At 45.6% G+C, this 21,204-nt stretch overlaps 1 protein-coding gene across 1 annotated transcript in view; it reads right to left on the reverse strand.

The window, feature by feature from the left end:
* Nucleotides 1–1,693: 1,693 nt before the first annotated feature.
* The window catches only part of DNAJC4 (DnaJ heat shock protein family (Hsp40) member C4), a 58,948-nt gene continuing 39,437 nt past the window's right edge, over nt 1,694–21,204 (reverse strand). Inside the window, exons 5-7 of the mRNA XM_077455786.1 lie at nt 20,750–20,908; nt 16,499–16,585; nt 1,694–1,881 (exon numbers count right to left, since the gene is read on the reverse strand). Of these exons, the coding sequence (XP_077311912.1) occupies nt 1,785–1,881; nt 16,499–16,585; nt 20,750–20,908 (343 nt within the window). The 3' untranslated portion in view covers nt 1,694–1,784. The remainder of the gene's footprint in view (nt 1,882–16,498; nt 16,586–20,749; nt 20,909–21,204) is intronic.

The following is a 21,204-nucleotide window of genomic DNA, read 5'->3' on the forward strand; positions in this document are numbered from 1 at the left end:
CGCACCACTGGCAGCTCGCCCCGCTGAGATTCTATACAGCGGGAGCTAATCAGTGGGTCCCGCGGACCCGATGTCCACCAGCACCCACTGATCCTTCTGTACACAGGCAGACCGACGGTCTCTATTTGTGGGGAAAAAAAAGGACATACATTTTGTTTGGGTACAGTGTTGCAAGACCACGCAATTGTCAGTTAAAGTAATGGAGTGCTGCATTGCAAAAAATGGCCTGGTCAGGAACGAGGTAAAAATTCTGGAGGTGAATTATTTGAAAGATGAATTATCTCTGGGCTGACTTACTGATACTAGCACTAAATAACAAAAAAAAAGTTTTAATCCTACCTAACACACACTTACCCTGACCTAGATCAAGTGCTGATTTTGCTATTTTATCTTTAGTTTTCTTTTTCTCTATTTTTTTTTAAAACAGACTTTACATTTGTTTAAAATTTTCTTCTCTAGCAAGGAGAAAACAATAGGATGAATCTTTCCCTCTATTTAGAAGGAGAAAGAGTACAGTTCAAACAAAAGTTTTCCCACCATAGGCTGTACAGTTGCTAATCACTGTGATAATCAATCACAGGCTATTGCAGTGATCATGTGATCTAGAGCCAATCCTCTCTGCTGCTGATCGTACAACACCCAGAGCTGTCAGTGACAGCTCGATCTCAATGCTGCAAGAGTGCAAAACTGTTCCCAGCACAAACACAGGCACATATGCAGCCCCACAAAAAAACAAGTGCTGAAGTGAAGCACTTGTAATGCATACATAAGTCGCGTCCACATATGTTAATGGTGTTCAAACCACACGTGAGGTATTGTAGCGAACGTTAGAGAGATCATTTTAGCACTAAAACTCCTCTGTAACTCTAAACCGGTAACCTGTAAAAAAATATTAAATCGTTGCCCATGGAGATTAAGTATCTTAGTTTGTCACCATTCCACGAACATGCCCAATTTTAAAGCATGACGTTAGGTATCTATTTACTCTACATAACATCATCTTTCACATTATACAAAATTGGGCTAACTTTAGTGTTTTTTTAATTCAGTAAAGTGTATTTTTTTCCAAAAGACTCATGTTTGAAAGACTGCTGCGCAAATACTGTGTGACATAAATTATTGCAACGATCGCCATTTTATTCTCTAGGGTCTATGCTGTTTGGGGGCTCCAAGTAATTTTTTTAGAAAAAAATACAAATTTAAACTTGTAAACAAAAAGTTTCAGAAAAGGCCTAGTCAGCAAGTGGTTAATGTAAGGTGATGATTTAACTTAGATTATGAGAATGAATACACTGTGTCACATATATGTGTCATTGGTTAAATGTAGATCACCTTTATCTGTAGGCACTATATAAACCAATATGTGTTTTCCTGTTCAAATGAGTTAAAAAACAGAACAAAATAACATGGATGTAGTTACTTTTTCACACAACTGTCTATAGGTGTGAACAAGATCCAGCCTGGCCATCCTCAGGAAAATTGTGTGCATTGCAGGACCTACTCTGGTAATAGAAGTGAGACGTGACAAGGGGAGCTCAGGAGGCAGATGACAGCCCTTGCTGAAATTCAAGTGCGATGAACATGATTTAGAAGGACACAATAAAAGGGCGACTTTTGTTAGATGGCTGCAACCAAACACTTGTGGGCCAGTTATTGTACATTCCTAACAAGACAATTAAATAAAATATAGCACTTTTGTTTTACTGTTTTTATTTACACCACAAGCTCATAAAATATATAATGTTTTGAGGAAAACGTTAACGGTTTATCATTTTGGTTCTTCCTTATTTCTTAGCTTCAACATCGAATCCATACAATTTCTTAAGCCTTTCTTCGTGCTTCTGTATTAGAGTTTCTTGTTGCTTGCTAATCCCATTCATCCTGCAGTAAATGGAGGAACATGTGTTATTATCTGGCTGTTTTATCCACAAGCAAATGTTATGCTTCATTAGAAGAAAAATAGCATGCCCTAGTAGTTAAATGCACCATGTAATCACGATCGAATACACATGCCCTCAACATGCACCTTGTCAGCATGTTGATGAGGACAAAGGCCTCTTCCCCACAACCCAGACATGGTTATCAGAATCTGGAAACCCCTTTAACAATAAGGAGGCCCCAAGATACTGGCCCCCTTCTTATGTTAATGAGCAAGGGGAACATAGAACCCCTACTCATTCACAAAAGACGTCAATCAAAAAAATAAAATAAAACACAAGCCTTTCATTACATTTTTCTTTTACACCCCTTTCACACGGGGCGGATCAGTAATGATCCGCCCCGTGATGATCCGCTCGCTCAGCGGGGATCGCTTCGTTGTCCCCGCTGAGCCGGCTGCTGACAGGGCGGTCTCCGCACACTGTACAGGGACCGCCCTGTCAGCTCTCCGCTCTCCTCTATGGGGATTGGATGAACACGGACCGTCTGTCCGTGTTCATCCGATCCGCTCTGCAGACGGATAGAAAAATAGGATTTTCCTCCGTCTGCAGAATCAGACAGTAGCGGAGGCGGGCGATAGCGGGTGTCTGCGGATGTTTATCCGCAAACACCCGCTATCCCATAGGAATGCATGTATGTCCGTATTTCATCCGCAAACGGATGGATGAAATATGGACATACTGTCCGCATGTGTGAAAGAGGCCTTAAATGTCCCACATCCCTTGTCCATCACATTGTCCAGAGATGCAAATCGACATCAATCACGATGAACGTCAATCACAATGAATGGTGTTATTATTATACATGATTTATATTGACCAAATATGTACATTTCCATATTTGGCCAATGACGTCAACCGTTGACCCTACCCTCTTATTTACTTCAGTGGCAGGCTGAAGAGGAGATCTAATTTGTCACAAGGAAAGCGACCGGATAGGTTGGGTCTTAGTGTGCTTTTTTTCTTTTGTGCGGGTCAGTGGCTATCGTTCATCGTGATTGACATGGACCTGCATCGCTGGATGATGTAATTGACAATGGATGTATATCAGGAAAATAAAATAAAGGTCTAGTGACACACCTTCATCCCTAATAGTACAATAAACATAGGTATCGCACTTTGGGACTTTGTATGAGGTGTGCACAATTGGCTGAGGAAATTGACAAATGTAAATACAATAAAAACATCTATTGCAGAAATAATCACACATGAAAGAGTAGCATTAACAAAGGCAAAGCCGATACAATTTTGAACATGTTAAAGATTGCATTACATATGAAATACATGAGTATACATAACATCTATGTGACTCGCTTCAGGGGTGGATGCATGTAGGATATATCTGAAAATAAATGACCAATAATATAATGTAACATCACAGAGACGATCTCCTGTGTTCCTGCTTAAAGACTTGCTTTGCTGACATCCCTTCTGGCTCCAGATCCTGCTTGTTGTTTCACTATGTTGATCCCTGACTGATCGACTGGCTTGGCTGACAATTCGTCAGCCAAGCCTGTGTGATTTAACTGTACTTCTGTCTCAACCTGATTTCATGGTTTCTAACAGTAGGCGAAGGCCATGAATTCAGAAGATGCAGTCAATCCACTTGTTGGTAATTTTTTTCCAGATTGCATGAACTGGATAACTGCATGGATCAGTTCGCCATAGCGTTAGAAACGCTCCTGAGTCGTGCGGCTCACCTGTAATCTCCCACTGTGGCCGCCCTGGTACAATCTATGTTGCAGGCCGAACCTGCTGCTGCACCGCTTCTGCTGCCAAGTGCCTCATGTCCATCGAACAGAGCATGAGAATTGTTGCAGACTACGCCATTGAATTCCAGAGGTTGCGTGGAACAATGAGGCCATCGTGGCTGCTTTTTCTCATGGTCTCTCGGATACCATCAAAGATGAGTTAGCAGCCCAAGATATACCCACTGAGCTGGAGAAGTTGATCACATTTGCCATCCTCATTGACTCCAGACTCAAAGACTTTCTTTTAAGGAGCGCTTGCGGAAGACTCCTGTAAGTTTGTCTCTGAGCTTTGCAGTCCCACCCATGCCTCCCTCACCTCTCTTGCCTCCTGGTACTGAGTGGGTCAGTGAACCCAGGCACTTGGGTTTCATGCGTCTCTCTGTGGATGGGAGAGATTGTGCCTTTATTGTGGCCAGGCAGGCCACTTTTTGAAGTCTTGTCCTACCCTTCCAGGGGATGCCCGAACCTTGAGGTCCTGTCATGGACAGACCTTAGGTGGCATTGTTTAGTCCCCAGTTATCCAGAAGGATAAGCCCCTGGTATCGTTTACCCTTCTTTTTTGGGCTGAGTCGTCCATCGAGATACAGGCTCTAATTGACTCTGGGGCTGCAGGCCTGTTCATTGATGCTGCCTTTGTATCAAAGCACTCGATTTCGCTGCAGCTGCGTGACACTCCACTTGCCATTGAGGCTCTTGACCGGAGACCTTGCCTATGTGACTCATGAGACGGTTCAGTTATCCATGGCCATAGGGGCTCTTCACCATGAGATAATCCAATTCCAAGTTATTTGCTCACCTAAGTTTACATTGGTTATTGGCTATCCTTTGTTACAGAGACACAACCCCTCTTTTGATTGGCTCTGTGCTGAGGTTCTCTCCTGGTCACCACAATGCAGTGAGACATGCTTCCAGAAGGTAGCCAAGGTTCTGTGCACCTCTTCACTCTCCTCCCTGCCAGAGGAGTACCACACTTTCAGCGATATTTTTGACAAAGGTCAAGCCAGTAGTTTGCCTCCACACCGGCCGTATGATTGCGCAATTGACCTTCAACCTGGTGCCATACCCCCTCGTGGCCGGGTTTACCCTTTGTCGCTCTTGAGAGGATAAGACTATGGAGGAGTAGGTTGTAGAAACACTTTCTCAAGGTTTGATCCACAAATCCTCATCTCCTGCTGGTGCTGATTTCTTCTTTGTGAAGAAGAAGAGTGGTGAACTGAGACCTTGTATTGACTATAGGGTTCTCAATCGTTTCACAATTAAGATTGCCTATCCGATTCCGTTGATTACGGAATTATTATTATTATTTTTTTTATTCATTTTAAAAGAAAAGTTACAAAACAGAACCTTGGGGCATTCCCCAGCTCGCATAATACATAACAGTGGGTAAGGCATAACAACCTAAAAACTATCAGCCTAACCCTAAAAACATACATCAAACAACCCCGTAGCTTGCTGCTAAAATTGACAGGAGAAATACATTTCCTAGTGATCGACATTAGGCCTAGTGCTAAGAAGTCCACTAAAACAAACGCCCATAAGTGGGTGTCCATTAGCATGCGGGCAGTTCAGATGCCACCCCAGATGAGGCCATTAGAGTAGTTGTCTAGGGATTAGATTGGGCTGACAGACAGACAGGGCTCCCCTGTTCCACAGCTGTTATCTCAGACTCTAGCCATATATTCCAAACCTTCTGAAACTTTTGAGGGCATCCCTGGTTAGAATATACTTCCTTGTACAAGGGTACTGCGTGGTTAACTAATGACTTCCATGCACTCAGGGTGAGGGCCACTGTGGGGGCCCTCCACCAGAACAGAACAAGTTTCCTGGCATAAAAGAGCAGCAATCCCAGTAATGTGCGGGCTGCCCTTGAGGGGACAGTAATGAAGGAGAGGACCAATGACCTGTAATGTTGCACCTTAGGGCAAGACCAAATCATGTGAATGTACCCCGCCGAGTCTGCCCGACAGCACCAACACTGCGACATGGAGTCAGGGTATATTTTATGAAACCTATATGGGGTATAGTAAAATGTATGCAGTATTTTAAATTGAATCAGCCGGTCTCTAGAGGAGACCAAGTATCTAAAGGGGGAATCCCAAATATCCTCCTAGTCCTCCCCATCCAGCTCCGGCAGCTCCGCCACCCAAAAGTATCGAAGCCTCTCCAAACCACTATGAACAGAGGGCTGGAGAGCCCTGTAAATCGTGGACAACGGCTTAGGCAGCACTTCCTGGCTTAGGAGCAGCTCCATATTAGACTGATATAGGGGCAAGGGAGAACCACCAAACTGAGCTCTGTACGCATGGCGCAGCTGCAGGAACCGGAAGAAGTACACATTGGGTAAGTCAAACCTAGATTTAAGTTGGTCAAATGTCAGTAATGCACCATTCTCACAAATATGATGGAGATACCGAACGCCCCTCGACGCCCACACGATCGGATCTGGAATAGAGTAGAATTCAGGCAGGGAGGGATTGAGCCATAATGGAGTATTAGGAGAGCGAACCTGGGGCTCAGTCGGCCGGTGGCCGACCATCCCGGACCATGCCCTCAGCACTGTCTTTATCGAGGTAGTGAGAGGATGCGGAGCCTTAGGGCCCCTAAACAAAACATTCCGCAGTGCTTCAAATGATCCCACAACTGAAGCCTCCAAGGCAACTGCAGTGTTGGTAGCGTCTGAGGCAAGCCAGCCATGGGCATGTGTGAGCATCGCCGCGATGAAGTAAAGGAAGAAATCTGGGAAGCCAAGCCCCCCTGCATCCAAGGTCTTTGTAGTATGGACAAGCGGAACCGGGGGATGTGGTGCCCCATAAAAAACTAGATATTTGATAGTTCAATCATTGAAAAAGGACCCGGGGTATCCACGTTGGAGAATGGCGCATTACGTATAGGAGAGGGGGGAGCTATTTCATTTTAATTAAATTAATTCGACCTATCAACGTAAGGGGAAGAGCGGCCCACACTTTCAGCCTATTGTGTGTAGTTTGTAGGATAGGAAGAAGATTAAGTTTACAAAAGTCTTGTATTCTGGGGGAAATGGTTATACCAAGATATTTAATGTTTTCTGCCCACTGTAGTGGAAGTGATGGGTCGGCCAGCCTCCCAGCACCCGGGTCCACCGGCAGAATCTGGGACTTGTCCCAGTTGACCTTCAGACCAGACATAGCAGCAAAGCGTGATAGAAGCTCCAGCACCACCCGGAGGGACGGCTCAGGATCCCGGAGGAAGAGAATAATGTTGTCCGCATACAGCGCAATCTTTTTCTCCAAGGATTCCACCCGCACCCCCCGGACAGCGCCCGAGGATCGCAACGCAACCGCTAAGGGTTCAACCATCAAAAAAAAAAAAGGGCTGGGGACAGAGGACAACCCTGTCGGGTGCCCCGCTCCACCGGGAATAAGGAGGACAGCATACGCCCCAATTTAATCTGTGCTGTCGGCTTCTGGTATAACAGTTGGATCCATTTCCTAAAAATGGAGCCGAAGCCATATCATTTGAGTACTTCCTCCATATAGGTCCAGGACACAGAGTCAAATACCTTTTCAAGGTCCAAGGCCACCATTACCCTGGTGTCCTGGTCCATAGAAGGGACTTGCAGATGAGTGAAGACCCTACAGATATTGACATCTGTCAATTTCCCTGGCATAAAACCAGGTTGGTCTATGTTTACCAAAAACGGGAGGATCCCTATCAGTCTGGTGGCCAGCACTTTCATCAGTATCTTTAAATCATAGTTGAGAAGGGATATGGGACGGTATGCTGAACAATAGGAGGCATATTTTCCCGGCTTTTTAACTAATATTATGTGGGCTTGCGACATTGATTCAGGCAGAGATCCCACCTCCAGACTAAGGGCATATAAACTTATGGAGCCGTGGGGCTAAGTCGGCTATGTACATTTTGTACCAGTCACCTGAAAACCCGTCAGGACCTGGCATCTTATTAGGTGGCAGTGAGCGGATTGCTGTTTCTATTTCGGTTATCGAGATGTCGGCTTCTAGCAGGGCCACATCCTCCTCCATCATCGACAATCCCCAGAGAAATGAGAGGTGCTCAGGGGATAGCTGCATAGTGGTAGATTTATACAAGGAGGAGTAAAATATTTGAAGTTCATTAAGGATGTCAGATGGGTTAGAAGTCACTCCCCCTGCCTCAGTGTGTATTATGGGCACAACCGTTTGAAACTTGGGGTCAGCCACCAAACCAGCCAAAAGCCTCCCGTTCCTGTCCCCAGACTCAAATACCCTTGCTCTGAGCGATCTCTCCAAGGAGGGCATCATATTAGACAAATGTAAAGAGAGCCTTCTTTGAGCCTGTGCCAGGGAGGAATATGCCCCAGGAGAAGGATCCAACGCGAACTCCTCCTCTGCTGTACACACTTTAGATTCCATGTTCTTAGTCTCAGAGGCATAGTCCACCCTGGCAGCTTTTATTGCAGATATGTAATCCCCTCTAATAGTTGCTTTAAAGGCATCCCAGGTCACCTGTGCAGTGGACACATCATCATTACAGACCCAATACTGATAAATCTTCCCTCGCCTATTCTCTTCCACCTTCTCATCTTGTAGCCAGCGTGTCGCAAGTCGCCAGCCACCCCTGCGTTCCCTCACTCCAAGCTGCAGAATGACCTCTAGAGGGGAATGATCTGAAATCCCCACTGGCAAGTATGTTGCCGAGGCTACATATGGAAGCATAGCCGGAGAACAAAAGCCCAGATCTATTTTGGAGCCCGAGCGGTGGACCGCAGATAGGTGGGAGAAGCTCCTCACTTGTGGATTTTTCCACCTCCAGACCTTCGTGAGCTGCAGGGCCATGGCCCAGTGCTCCAAATCTGGGTCCGGGAGTCTGGTTGGGTTGGAGGTGTCTAAAGTCTGATCCAGAATGCCATTGAAATCTCCCGCTATGATTAGTCTCGTAACCATATGGGGAGCCAGCCTGTCGTACACCGCATGGAGCACAGACATTGAGAATGGGGGTGGAACATATATGTTCACAAACGCAAACATCTGGGCCTCCACAGTCAGCAGCAATACGACAACCCCCCCCCCCCCCCCTGACAACATGTTCCACCTGACAATTAAGGGATCTATTTAGGAGAATGGACACCCCTCTGGCATAGTTAGAATATGTGGCATGAAAGGACTGTCTCACCAAATGTCTGCTGCCCGTCAGATGGGTCTCCTGCAGGAAGAGAATGTGCGGCTTGTGCGCTTGTAAATACTTAAACATAAGTGCTCTCTTGAACCGACTATTGAGGCCACGCACATTCCATGACACTAATCTAAGCTCCATCTAGCATAAGTACATATAACAGGGTAACCCACCGAAGGAGAGGGAGAGAGGCCAGCCGCTACCACTATTTTAACTGTGTTCTCCAATGCCTCAATGCGGTGGTCATGGCTGGCAGTCTGGTCCTCCGCGGCCGATATGCGTGATTCAGATTCTGTGAGGCGGCCTCTGAACTTGTCCAGGTCGGCCTGTATGCAATTACATTCCTCCGTGAGCTTGTCAATACGGGTCAGCAGTAAGGATCTGCTGTTTTCAATAGCAAGTCATCGCCGTGTCTCCAGAGGTTGAGACCTCCGGAGCAGATGGGCCTCCCTGACTCACCTTCATATTTAGTTCGGCCAGCAAAGCGTGGAGCTTGTTCGCTAGGATGGCGTCAGATCGTTCATCCTGTGCCGGCGGTTGCTTCTTGCTAGAGTGCAGGGTAGCGGTCTTATTCTTTGCCGGCATGAAGAAAAAAATGGATCAATGCGGCAGGTCCCAATATGGTGGAGTGCCAGGCTCGTCCCCTCCAAGGCTATAAGGGGTTCCAATAGAACAAGGGCAGCCAGGTGAATAGGCAGTCAGTGCCTAAAAACAGCCTCCCTTCTCCAGCAAGTGCAGCTGCAGAGTTGGTACTAAAAAAAAAACAAGTGACCAAGGGCATCAGCTAAAATTGGTGTATTTGTTTTAAGACAGCAGAGTCCAGGCAGCAGCAGATGAGAAAACCAGGCACAGATGTTAGGTGGAGGCAGTAAGAAAGTCACCCAAGCCACAGGCACCCCAGACACAGCACCTATACCCCGATGGAGCCCCCGGGCCGGCTCAGGATGCAATGGGTAGACAGGCAGTGGGCCTAACCCTCCTAGCAAAAAATCAGGCCAGCCGCGATGGTCCTCTGCAGGCGACCCCTGTAGGAAATACCGGGGATTTGTAGGCATCACTAGACCGCATCAAGCTGCGGCCTCTGCGTCCGTCCCCAAGGCTCAGCCGGTCAACCGGGGCACACAGGAGGGATAGCTCAGCAGGACAGGAGGGCAGATGAGGGTCCCCTACCTCTGGATGCTTCCCAATGGCAGGTAGACTTCTAGGCCTCAGGCGTGGCAAGATGGCGGCCGCGAGCCTCCGCTATGCTCTGTCTCCCTGGCCAGCTGGAAGAGAGATTCCGCACAATATCGGCACCGATCGCCACAGGACACTCGGAGGAGAAGCTGGATGAATTGGCTAGCTCCCACCAAGTCAGGATTCGCAGGAAGGTAGCAGATGGAGCTCAGGATGTACAGAGCTCTCACATCCGGACACGGCGCGATTACGGAATTATTTGACCACCTCAAGGGAGCAACGGTATTTCAGGAAGCTTGATTGGAGAGGGGCATACAATCTCATGAGGATTAAGGAGGGCGACGAGTGGAAAACTGGGTTTAGTACCAAAACAGGCCATTATGAGTATCTCGTAATGCCTTTTGGCCTTTGTAATACCCAAACAGTTTTCCACAAATTTATTAACAATGTCCTCAGAGATTTGTTGCAGTTAGGTGTTGTGGTTTATCTCAATGATATCCTCATATTTTCCAAGTCCCTGGAGAGCCAGCACAGAGATGTCTGTTGTGTGCTGCAGAAACTAAGGAGAGAACAATCTCTATTGTAAACTGGAGAAGTGCGAGTTCCATCTCCTCGAAGGTACCACTGTGTTGGTTCTCATTCTTACTGACCATAAGAATCTCAGATTCCTGTCTGAGGCTAAACACCTCTCCCCCAGAAGGGCGCGATGGTCTCTTTTCTTGTCAAGTTTCACTTACATTGTCTCATTCTTACCTGGTACTAAGAATGTAAGGGCAGACGCCTTGTCATGACAATTTTCCTCCACTTCCAAATTGGAGTAGGTTCCGGTTCCTTTGATTCCTCCTGATCATATTCTGGCTACGATTCGCACCAGTCTCACTTCTCCTTTGGGTGACAAAATTCTTGCTACTCAGGTCCATGCTCTTCCTGAGAAACCTTGTGACCATTGCTTTGTCCCAGAGAGTCTCTGTACTGCTGTGCTCAAGATTTACCATTCTCTCAAGGCTGCTGGCCACCCTGGAAAGAATCGACTTGTTTGGGCCATTTTCCAACAATCCTGGTGGCCTAGTCTATGTGCTGATGTAACTGCCTTCGTAGCTGCCTGTTGTGTGTGCTCAGAGTAAGATTCCATAACACCTTCCAGTGGGCCTCCTACAACCCATACTTAATGGAGAGAGGCCCTGGACCCACCTGTCTATGGATTTCATTGTGGAGTTACCCAACTCCCAGGGTAACACAGTTAACCTTATGGTGGTTGACCGGTTCTCAAAGATGTGTCATTGTATTCCACTTAAGAAGTTGGCCACTTCTAAGGACTTGGCTTCCATTTTTGCTCGGGAGATCTTTCGCTTACATGGGCTACCCAAGGTGATTGTCGTGGACAGGGGTAGTATGTTTGTGGCCCGGTTCTGGCGAACCTTTTGTGCACAGCTGGGAATTCAGCTTGCTTTCTCCTCTGCATATCACCCGCAGTCTAATGGGGCCACAGAATGAGCCAAGCAGTCCTTGGAGAAATTCCTACGTTGCTATATTTCTGACCATCATAACAACTGGCCATACCTATTACCATGGGCAGAGTTTGCTCACAAAAGCGCCTTGAATTCTGCTTCCCGACTGTCCCAGTTTATGGCGAATTATGGTTTCCAAACTTCCATGTTGCCTGGCTCATTTGTTCCACAGAGTATCCCTGCATTAAAAGGAGCATCTCCGTGGTCTTCGTTCCACTTGGGCACAAGTCCAGGAGGCTTTGAGTCATGCTAATGATAGGTACAGACTCCATGCTGACCGCAGACACCTGCCTGCGCCTTCCTACCAGGTTGAGGACAGGGTCTGGCTGTCATCTCGCAACCTCCAACTTTGTGTTCCCTCACTGAAGTTTGCACCTCTGTTTATTTGGCCTTTCTGTATTCTTCGCAGGATTAACCCAGTGGCTTACGCATTAGACCTTCCTTCTAATATGCGTATTTCAATGTATTTCATGTCTCCTTATTAAAACCTTTAGTCTGCAACCGCTTTACCACCTCAGTGCCACGTCCTCACCCTGTATGGGTTGAGAACCATGAGGAGTATGAAGTACAGTCCATTGTTGACTCCCGCAGGATCCGAGGGTGCATAGAAGACCCAGTGCATTAGAAAGGGTACGGTCTGGAGGAACGCTCTTTGGTCTCATTCTCGGACATACATGCCCCTGTCCTCCTCAGTGATTTCCACAGACATTTCCCCTCAAGCCTGGTGGTTCTTCGGAGGGGGAGGGGTCATTGAGGAGGGGGTTTTGTCAGGGCTGGTCTGGGCTCAGCTGTCGGCTAATTACCAGCTCTCATCTATCTCCACAGTTACTCAACTGTTGATGATATCCTGCTCATCAGTCCTGCCTACTTAAGCCATCCAGTCCAGAAGATCTCTGCCTTGGTCAACATCACAGAGACAATCTCCTGTGTTTTGCGTTTTCACCACGTTGATCCCTGACTTCTGGCTTGGCTGACTATCTGTTCCAGGTACTGAACTTTGTTTGTTGAGCTATGTTTTTACTACGTTTGCTCTTTATTCTTTTATTATTAAAGTGGTTGTAAACCCTTACAACCAACTTTGACCTACAGGTAAGCCTAGATTAAGGCCTACCTGTAGGTCCAAGAAATATCTCCTAAACCTACACGGTAGGGGCGCTGCGGTCAACGGCGATATGCCGCGAGTGGCGGCTCCCGTGCGCATTCGAGGGAGTGACGTCATCGCGGCTTCGCTGAATGACAGAGGCGTGGGAAGCAGCGAGCCTCACCGAGAAGATGGATGCGCCGGACTACAGGGGACAGCGGTGACTTTGCTGGCTCCTGTGTCAGGTAAGTGACACATAATGGACTACTATGCGATGCATAGTAGTCCATTATGCTTTGCCTTTGCAGGGAATGAAAGAGGGAGTAAACCCATCAGGGTTTACTCCCTCTTTAAACAAGTGTGATTTAACTGTACTTATTTCTTGGCCTGATTTTTTGGTTTCTGGCACATGGTTCCTGACACTAGGTGCCTGTGGCCATGTTCACTGAGGATGGAAGCAATATATGTTAGGGAAGACCTGAGGGAGCGTAGCCAAACAAAAAACCCTGACTAAGGAACAATGGGAAGGCGGACATGGCATGGGTAGAAATGAGTGACCTTGGAGGTCCTAGACCTAGATAATCCATTCAGGTGTCAACTATAATATAATATGTATATAATCAAACAAAATAAATCATAAAGTATATAATGGAATGCATGAATGCATGTATAAACCAACCTGTTGCAATGGTAGGATAGATAGTAAGACCGAGGGGGAATGTGTGCAAAACTGCAGATATGTGAACAGGGATGTCAAAAGAGGCAATCCCTAAAAGGGGAAAAAAGGGGAAATGTGAAAAAGTGTGAATGTGAAAAACATAGCCAAGCACAATAAAGTGCTTGTGTGAAGGGTGAAAGTTATGTGTACCTGTATGAGATCGGTAGCTTGCAGCAGCAGAATGAGCTATCCCATGTGAAGAAAAATAGTAAAATGAAAAATCCCAGCCATGTATACTCTCCCATCAATATCCCCGCCAGAGCTCCAGTGGGGGATCCGCCCCCAATGCCATGTATAAAGTGGCAGGACACGCTGGCACTGAAACCCCATCCGCCGAATGAGGGTGTGCATGTGTAGGCTACCAGCCGGCCATTCTCGATGACAGACCATGCCCATACGCGGTGACGACGCTTCCGCAGACATCACTCGATGGGGCTGGAGACATGGTGCTGATGTGCCTGCCCATCCCTAAGGGCAGGGGGGGGGGGGGGGACAGCAGGAGGTATTAGTAACCTCCCTTGGTGCACATCACATCTCCCCACACAAATATGCCACCTTCGCCAGCCATGAGGAACAGAAAAAAGGCATGAACCAGGAGGAACGTGGCCTATGTGTATGAATATACTGAACTAAAACATGTGGCATAGAATATATATTTGCCTGAGGGTGGCAGCAGACCAGGTACGGCTAAATGAGTGTCTTCCACCCGTGGACAATATAAATAAAAAAAAAGGTCTGGTGTCACCAGTGACACACCTCAATCCCTAATAGTACAATAAAAGCATAGATATCACCCTTTGGGACTTTGGTGCCATATTTGGCACCTTTCAGGAGGGGGGGTTGGAGCGGATACCTGACAGGTATCCTGTCCCCACTTCCGGAAGTCCGGGCCACGGCGAATTACGTCACAGCTCGACTGCCTCCTCCTTCCCGTGCCGGGCCAGTAGGAGAGCGCAGCGGTGCCTTGCGCATGTGCAGTATGGACCGGTGTGAAGCCTTAATGCTACACTGCCGAGTTAGCTTACCCGCAATGGCAGCGGCAGCACCTGACAGCCGATGAAAACATCAGCTGTGGTGCTGACATTGCTGGAATCCAGGACAGGTACATTATTAAAAGTCAGCAACTGCAGTATGTATAGCTGCTGGCTTTTAATTTTTGCAGGGGTGGGCAGACCTCCTCTGAGTCTAACATCAGCCTGTTCTGGGGCGTGGCCGGAAGCGCGATGTGTGCTTTGTTAAAGCTCCGGGGAAACCTCCATTATCCTGCCTGATCCTGACTGATTCTACAGACTTTAACTGCCTACAGTTACCCTGTTGCTGCCTGGGAGTGCCTGGCACTGGTACAAAAAGCAGCCTCCGGACAGGATGAATGGCGTGATCTCCTGCCAAGATGGCCACCGCTCCACTGTCCAGCGTCCATCTCCTGTCTCCATACCAGAGCTGTTTGATGAGGCTGCAGATTCCTTACAGCCCGCATCCCCGTCAACCTCAGGATAGTTCTCTCTCAGAGATCCGCTAGCCCCGGGGCTCCGGAGGAGGCACAGGAAACTACACTGTCAGATGTGCTAACTACTCTTAAGGTAAATCACAAAGTTATGATAGGGAAAGTAGAGGAACTGAAACTAGACTTTTATATCCTATGCGAAGATGTACACAAAATAAGGGAGAGGGTTACTGACACTGAGAAATGGATCAGTGACCTGGAAGACACAGTTAACCCTCTCACCCCCAAAATGCCGACCTGCAATCCTAAGCTCCAATCCCTGGAAGACAAGGCAGAGGATTTGGAAAATAGACTCCGCTGAAACAACTTGCATTTGGTGCGCCTGCCTGAAAAGGCGGATGGTTCTGATCCTGCGGCCTTCTTGGAGAGCTGGTTTATACAGGAGTTTGGCAGGGACTGCTTCTCTACATGCTTTGTTATTGAACGGGCTCACAGTGTCCTGGGTAGACCTCTCACCTCTCCCCCTAGGTAAACCCCTCACCCAATGGTAATTAGCTTACTGAACTATCGTGATAGGGATGTGGCCCTACATGCAGCCAGGGTTAAAGATTGCAAGATTACTCCACTGTCTGGAAGCTTCGGGCTCAATTCCAGTTTGCCAAACAGAAGTTATGTGATCATTCCTTACTGTACGCTATGCTGTTCCCTGCAAGATTGCGGGTGACCCACCAAGGGCAAGCACATTTCTTCACTACACCTGAGAGAGTGTCCTTTCCTGGTTGGACTCCATTCAACATACCCTGAAGTCCTCCGCTTCACCTCCACACACTATTTTGGGTTTTTCATTGTTTGGGGGTTCTTTGAATACCCGCAACAGTCAAATAAGACCAAGTATATTTCTTGCTGGACCTTTGCCCCAAGATCACCTATTTCAAAAACAAGAATAAAGTCTACAGACCGAAACATGGCTGTGCAATGGGATTACCATGGTCTCCCATTGTAGATAACCTCTACATCGAGAGGAGAGCCTTGAACTCTTTAAGCAGAACACTACTATGCCTTTGGCTCAGGTATGTGGATAGTACATAGATCAAAATAAAACCTCTGGATTACAAGCTTCAGGTGACCAGAAACTCAGTGGAACAAAAAACCTTAAATGCAAAGACACACAGAAAAACAAATATGCCTTTTTGGACTGTGTGTTTCACTGTTTCACGTCATGTCAGGTTACTTGGACATTGAAGTCTACAGGAAACCTGCCCACACAGACCTAAGGTATAAACAAAAGTTAAACACAGAATCTATAAGATAAAACCCACAGGCATGCCAGGAGTGCGTTAAAAGGGTGAGCGGCTACCCAAATTGGACTTTTGTTAAAATATTCACAAGACCAAGCAAAGACATGGGACCACTGAACAAAAGACAGAAGCAAAATCCATGGAGCAATATAATAATCTAATATGTGGCTGAGGTGTAAAAAAAAAAAGGATTTAAACCGATTATAAAACCCACTAAAAAAAAAACAAAAAAAAAAAACCGTAAGACAAAGGCATACTGAGCTAGTATCCATAGATAACAAAGGGACACCCTTTCAAGGACAGGGAGGTGCATATTTTGGCTAGAGAGGACAACTGGTGGTTCATAAGAAAAAAGAGGCAATCTACGTCATACTGGAAAACCATAATTAAAAACGGTTGGGGCCCTTTAAGACCATCAGTCACTTCATACTTACTGGGCAGTCTCCTTTGTTGTATTATAGATATACAAAATCTTCTTCTGCTGTTTGTCCATGTCCTTATTACGAATGTCTCTTAATGTGCTGCAACACAGAAATTCAGATGTTCCTTTCAATATAGCAGAACTCGACACTCTGTGCATCACATATTGTTCCAGAAATCTTAAGAGAGGAACCCGCTAAGTGTGAATACGGTGAAAAGGGGCTGAGTTTCTAAAACTGGAGAGTGCAAAATCTGGTGCAGTTCTGCATAGAAACCAATCAGCTTCCATGTTATTTTTTCAAAGTTTAAATACACATTAGAATGAATGAATGAATGAAGTTAGAAGCTGATTGGCTATCCTGCACAGCTGAACCAGAGTTTGCACTCTCAAGTTTTAGTAAATAAACCCCATAAACTCAAGACACCAAAGCAAAGCAATAAATAAACTGGTTAGAATGGCAAATATGAATAAAAAAGAGCATTACCTTACAGTAATTCTTATGGCTTGTTCACATCAGATTCATTTAAAAATTAATGCATTAAAGCACCTTGAAGACTGAGGAAGCAGCATTAGTCACAAGGTTTCTGCCAAAAGGACATGAGGGACTCACTTTTGGGCACTGTTGGCAAATCATCAGCCGTGAATAAATAATGATGATCTCCCATTAATTTGAATTGTTTATGTACTAATCATACAACTGTCTACTGGTGGAAACATGAAACGCAATTTTCTTCCAGAACCTTGTGTATGTCAGCCCCTCTTTTACTCTTTAATTATCTATCTCAGCAACCGTTAACATAGTTTTATGTTATCATTTCAGGATAAATGATCTATAATAGATGTGCATTAAGTTAATGTTAATGTCAAGCTAAGGTGAAAATTGCAACTGCGATACATTATGTCATATAATCTAGGCCATGTTTTTAATGTTTTTACTGTGATATTAACACAATATCACAGTTAGTCATAGGCCTTAAGCAAGTATTGTGTCTAAAATCTGGGTATGTGCTAAAGACGTGGTGTATTCATTAGGATGAGATAATCACTTATAATCGAATTCCCTGGCTTTGATCGATCTCCCTGTATGGCTTTTAATGAAGCAGCTGAAACCGTTTCTCCTCCTCTCCCTCACGTGGCTTTCAGCTGCTTCATTGAAAGTCATACAGGGAGATCAGTGCTTGTAACTGCCACCTTGCACCCCCACCCTGCACTGATCACCCCAGACCATCCATCTGATAGCCCTTCCTTTTCTGGGTTACCCTGTGTGCTCCTCAGTCCCCCCCCATCATCTCCCTGCAGCACTGCCGGCTTCCCTCCTCTCCCTCCAGCTGCTGTTGGGAATCTGTCAGGATGGAGAGCAGAGGAAGGGGACAGTAAATATGTAATTTACCGACCCCTTCCTTTTCTGCATGAGCAGAGTCAGTGATCACTGTGTTTACAATGCTTCAGTTTATGAATTAACTCCTAGGAGCCTTTGTCTCCTCTTCATTCATCTTCAGTGCAACTGCGGCCGCAGACAAAGGGACTGGGGAATCTGTGTCCTCAGTCCCTTTCTCTGTCTGAAAGGGGAGATGTCAGGAGTCTCTTTAGACCCCTGATATCCCACCAAAGCCCCTTAAAAGGGCTGATAAAAAAATTTTTTCTAAAAGTTAACAAAAATAAAAAAACTACTGATACCATCCACTGCTTCCCCTCCCCCAAAAAGCATTGTGGAAAAAAAAAAAAAAATGTAAAATAAAATAACAAAAAAAATAAAAAAGTAAAAACATCCTCCACTAACCCCCAAAGCACTGTGAAAATAAATAAATAAAACTGTAAAAATAATAGAAAAATAAAATAATATAAACAAAAAGCTACTGACACCATCCACTGCCTTACTGTCACCATCCTGCACATGTCACCCGCTGCCATATACTCTACACCCTTCGTCGTACACTCCGTACTGTACATTCCCTATTTAACATTACCACATTCTGCACTATGCAAGTCATCTCAGACTCTACTTAACCACACCTCATTTAAGCCACGCCCAATATTTAGCCCAATTTTCCCCACACCCACTTATCACACCGCAAAACATTTTTTTTTTCTTATCAATGCTAGAAGGCCCCCTTTTAGTCTTGCACATGGGCCTATGCCCATGATACGCCTATGTTCTGGTGTCTTCACTGCTGTTAATTTAAGAAAGATTATTGCTATAAAAAGACTTAGGTAAGCCTCTCTATTGGACTCATTTTAGAAAACAAATGTTTATAAAAAGGCCTTACAATAACTAACCTAGCCTTAAAGGAATATGGAGCCCACCTTTCTTGACATACTTCTGAAAATGTTGGTTACCTGGCTGCCTATGGCTTTAGTACATCTTTAGTTAGCAACCTGAAACAAACATGCCAGCAAGTAAAGTCACAACTCCTTGTCTTCATACATGGTTTATTGGTAGCCCTGGAAACTAACTGTAAACCTTACCCTTTCCTAACTCCAGCATTTACCTAACACTAACCTTCAAATCCATGCCAGCCCTCAAGTAACATAAAAAAAGACTTTGTCACATGAAGTTATTAAATCACTTTAACAGAAGCAGGAGAACAATTTCCAGCCTGTTTCAGGAGCAATAAAGCATGGAGCTGCAAATCAATCAGTGGAAGGTGCCATTTCAAAAAATTTGGGGGACCTATTTAGACTTGTTTGTTGCAGTGATGCATTGTAAAATAGGTTTTCACTGCATGTAACTACAATGCACGTACTGAGTTATATTGCTATTCAATGTGAATAGTACAACAACCACTATGTAGTAACAGCAAACATAAATTCAGGGCAGAGCGTCACAGTGCAGGCATGTTGTGGTCCTATGCAATCTCAAAAATGGATCAGTTGGGGTTTTTCATCTGTTGGTGAAATTTAGGGAAAAATCAGAAATCACACTAATTAAATCCATTGTAAGATTTTACTGTAGCAGCTTCCCTCATCTGCTCATCTCTATAACATAGTGGGGAAGGGTTGTGTAATTCCCAGGGGATAACTTTGAAAGATAAAATTATTTAACATTTATTTCAGAACACGGTAAGGCCTCGCTCACCTGGGCCGCCAGGGAGTGGTAAAAACAGGTGACCCCTGACTGCCTATCTAAAGAAGAACATGCAGTCCTTCAGGGCTGCACACATACTTTGACAGTAATTGAACCCACCGCCACGTTCGGCAGGCAGTAGTGCCACAAAACACGGCCCATTCAAGTGAATGGTGCTGTGCTGCAACCGCCTGCAATATACACAGTTGTAGCATGGTGGTGTGACCTTTTCAGGGTTAAAACATATTGCCTCCCAGCTGCCGTCTGAAAAATGATCCAGTACAGATTGCTTTTCAGAGGGGTGTAAAGGGCCAGAAAAAAAAAATGAATGCAGCCACTGAATCTAAGGGCTGGTCAGCTGCAATATATAAAATTTTTATTGTGTTTAGATATCCTTTAATACAGGGGTCCCCAACCCCCTGGGCCGTGGACCGGTACCAGTTTGTGGTCTGTCAAACACCAGGCCGCACTGCCTCCTGTATCCCTTCAGCTATTCGGCATGTGCTGGCTCGAGCCAAAGATTTCCCTGAAAGTACTTAACTCCATAAATGCCAGGCAACTAATAGTGCCAATCCCAGGGACCACACAGGGGGATACAGGATTTCATGGGCGAGACAGTGCCAATACCTAGGGACACACAGGTACTGCTCTCCTCTGCTCTTACACTGTACAAAGAAAATGGAATCTGGTGGCAGGTGAAGGTGGCAAATTACATTACAAATGAGTAGCTGCATCTGGTGGCAGGCAATAATAGCAAGTGACATACTGCATCTGGTGGTAGGTGAAGGTGGCAAGTGACGCTCTGCATCTGGTGGCAGGCGATGGTGGCAAGTGACACGCTGCATCTGGTGGCAGGCGAAGGTGGCAAGTGACAAGCTGCATCTGGTGGCAGGCTGCAGTGACAAGCTCAAGGCTCCCACTGATTCTGCATTATGGCGAGTTCAACGATTTCATTATATACGACAATGTACATAATAGATAATAATAGAAATAATGTGCTTCAATCACTGATGATTGATGTGCTAAGACCAGCCACTCCCCAGACAACACTGCCATCAATCCCTGTTCCAACCCAACCCCGGGTCCTTGCCAAAAATTTTCTTCCATGAAACCAGTCCACGGTGCCAAAAAGGTTGGGGACCACTGTTTTATTATACAATAAATTAAAAAGGTTACTGGTAAATGGAAACATTTTGTTACCTAAAAACAATGAAGTGTAGGTAGATGCTTGAGAAAACCAAAAATATGCAACCCCAAACTACGTTTGTATTGCGCTCTTGTCGCCCCTTTGCAAAATCATTGAAATCCGACTGTGGAGGAAACTGCGACCAAAACCAATTGTCACTGTCTGTAGTGGACCTGAATAGGTTTTGGAGAGACAAAAAGGATGACCATTAGCAATAATATATAAAACACACAAAAAATAAGCAGAAACAAACATTTATAGAAAAGAAAAACAAACAGAGAGCAGCTGGGATCAGCATTTTTACAGTACATTAAATGATTGCTGACAGCTTGTCTCCAGTCTCATTATGCATAACAGTGCATTCCTCTCTCTGCCCCTATGTGTCAATATCAAAGAGACAAGGAATTTCCTGGTATCACAGCATCTTAAAGATAAGAAAGGAAGAACAGAGTAAGGAGCATTAACAGCA

This window comes from Lithobates pipiens, unplaced genomic scaffold (assembly GCF_037356315.1).
Source record: "Lithobates pipiens isolate NorthernLeopardFrog02 unplaced genomic scaffold, aLitPip1_a1.2 Scaffold_10, whole genome shotgun sequence".
NCBI lineage: Eukaryota > Metazoa > Chordata > Amphibia > Anura > Ranidae > Lithobates > Lithobates pipiens.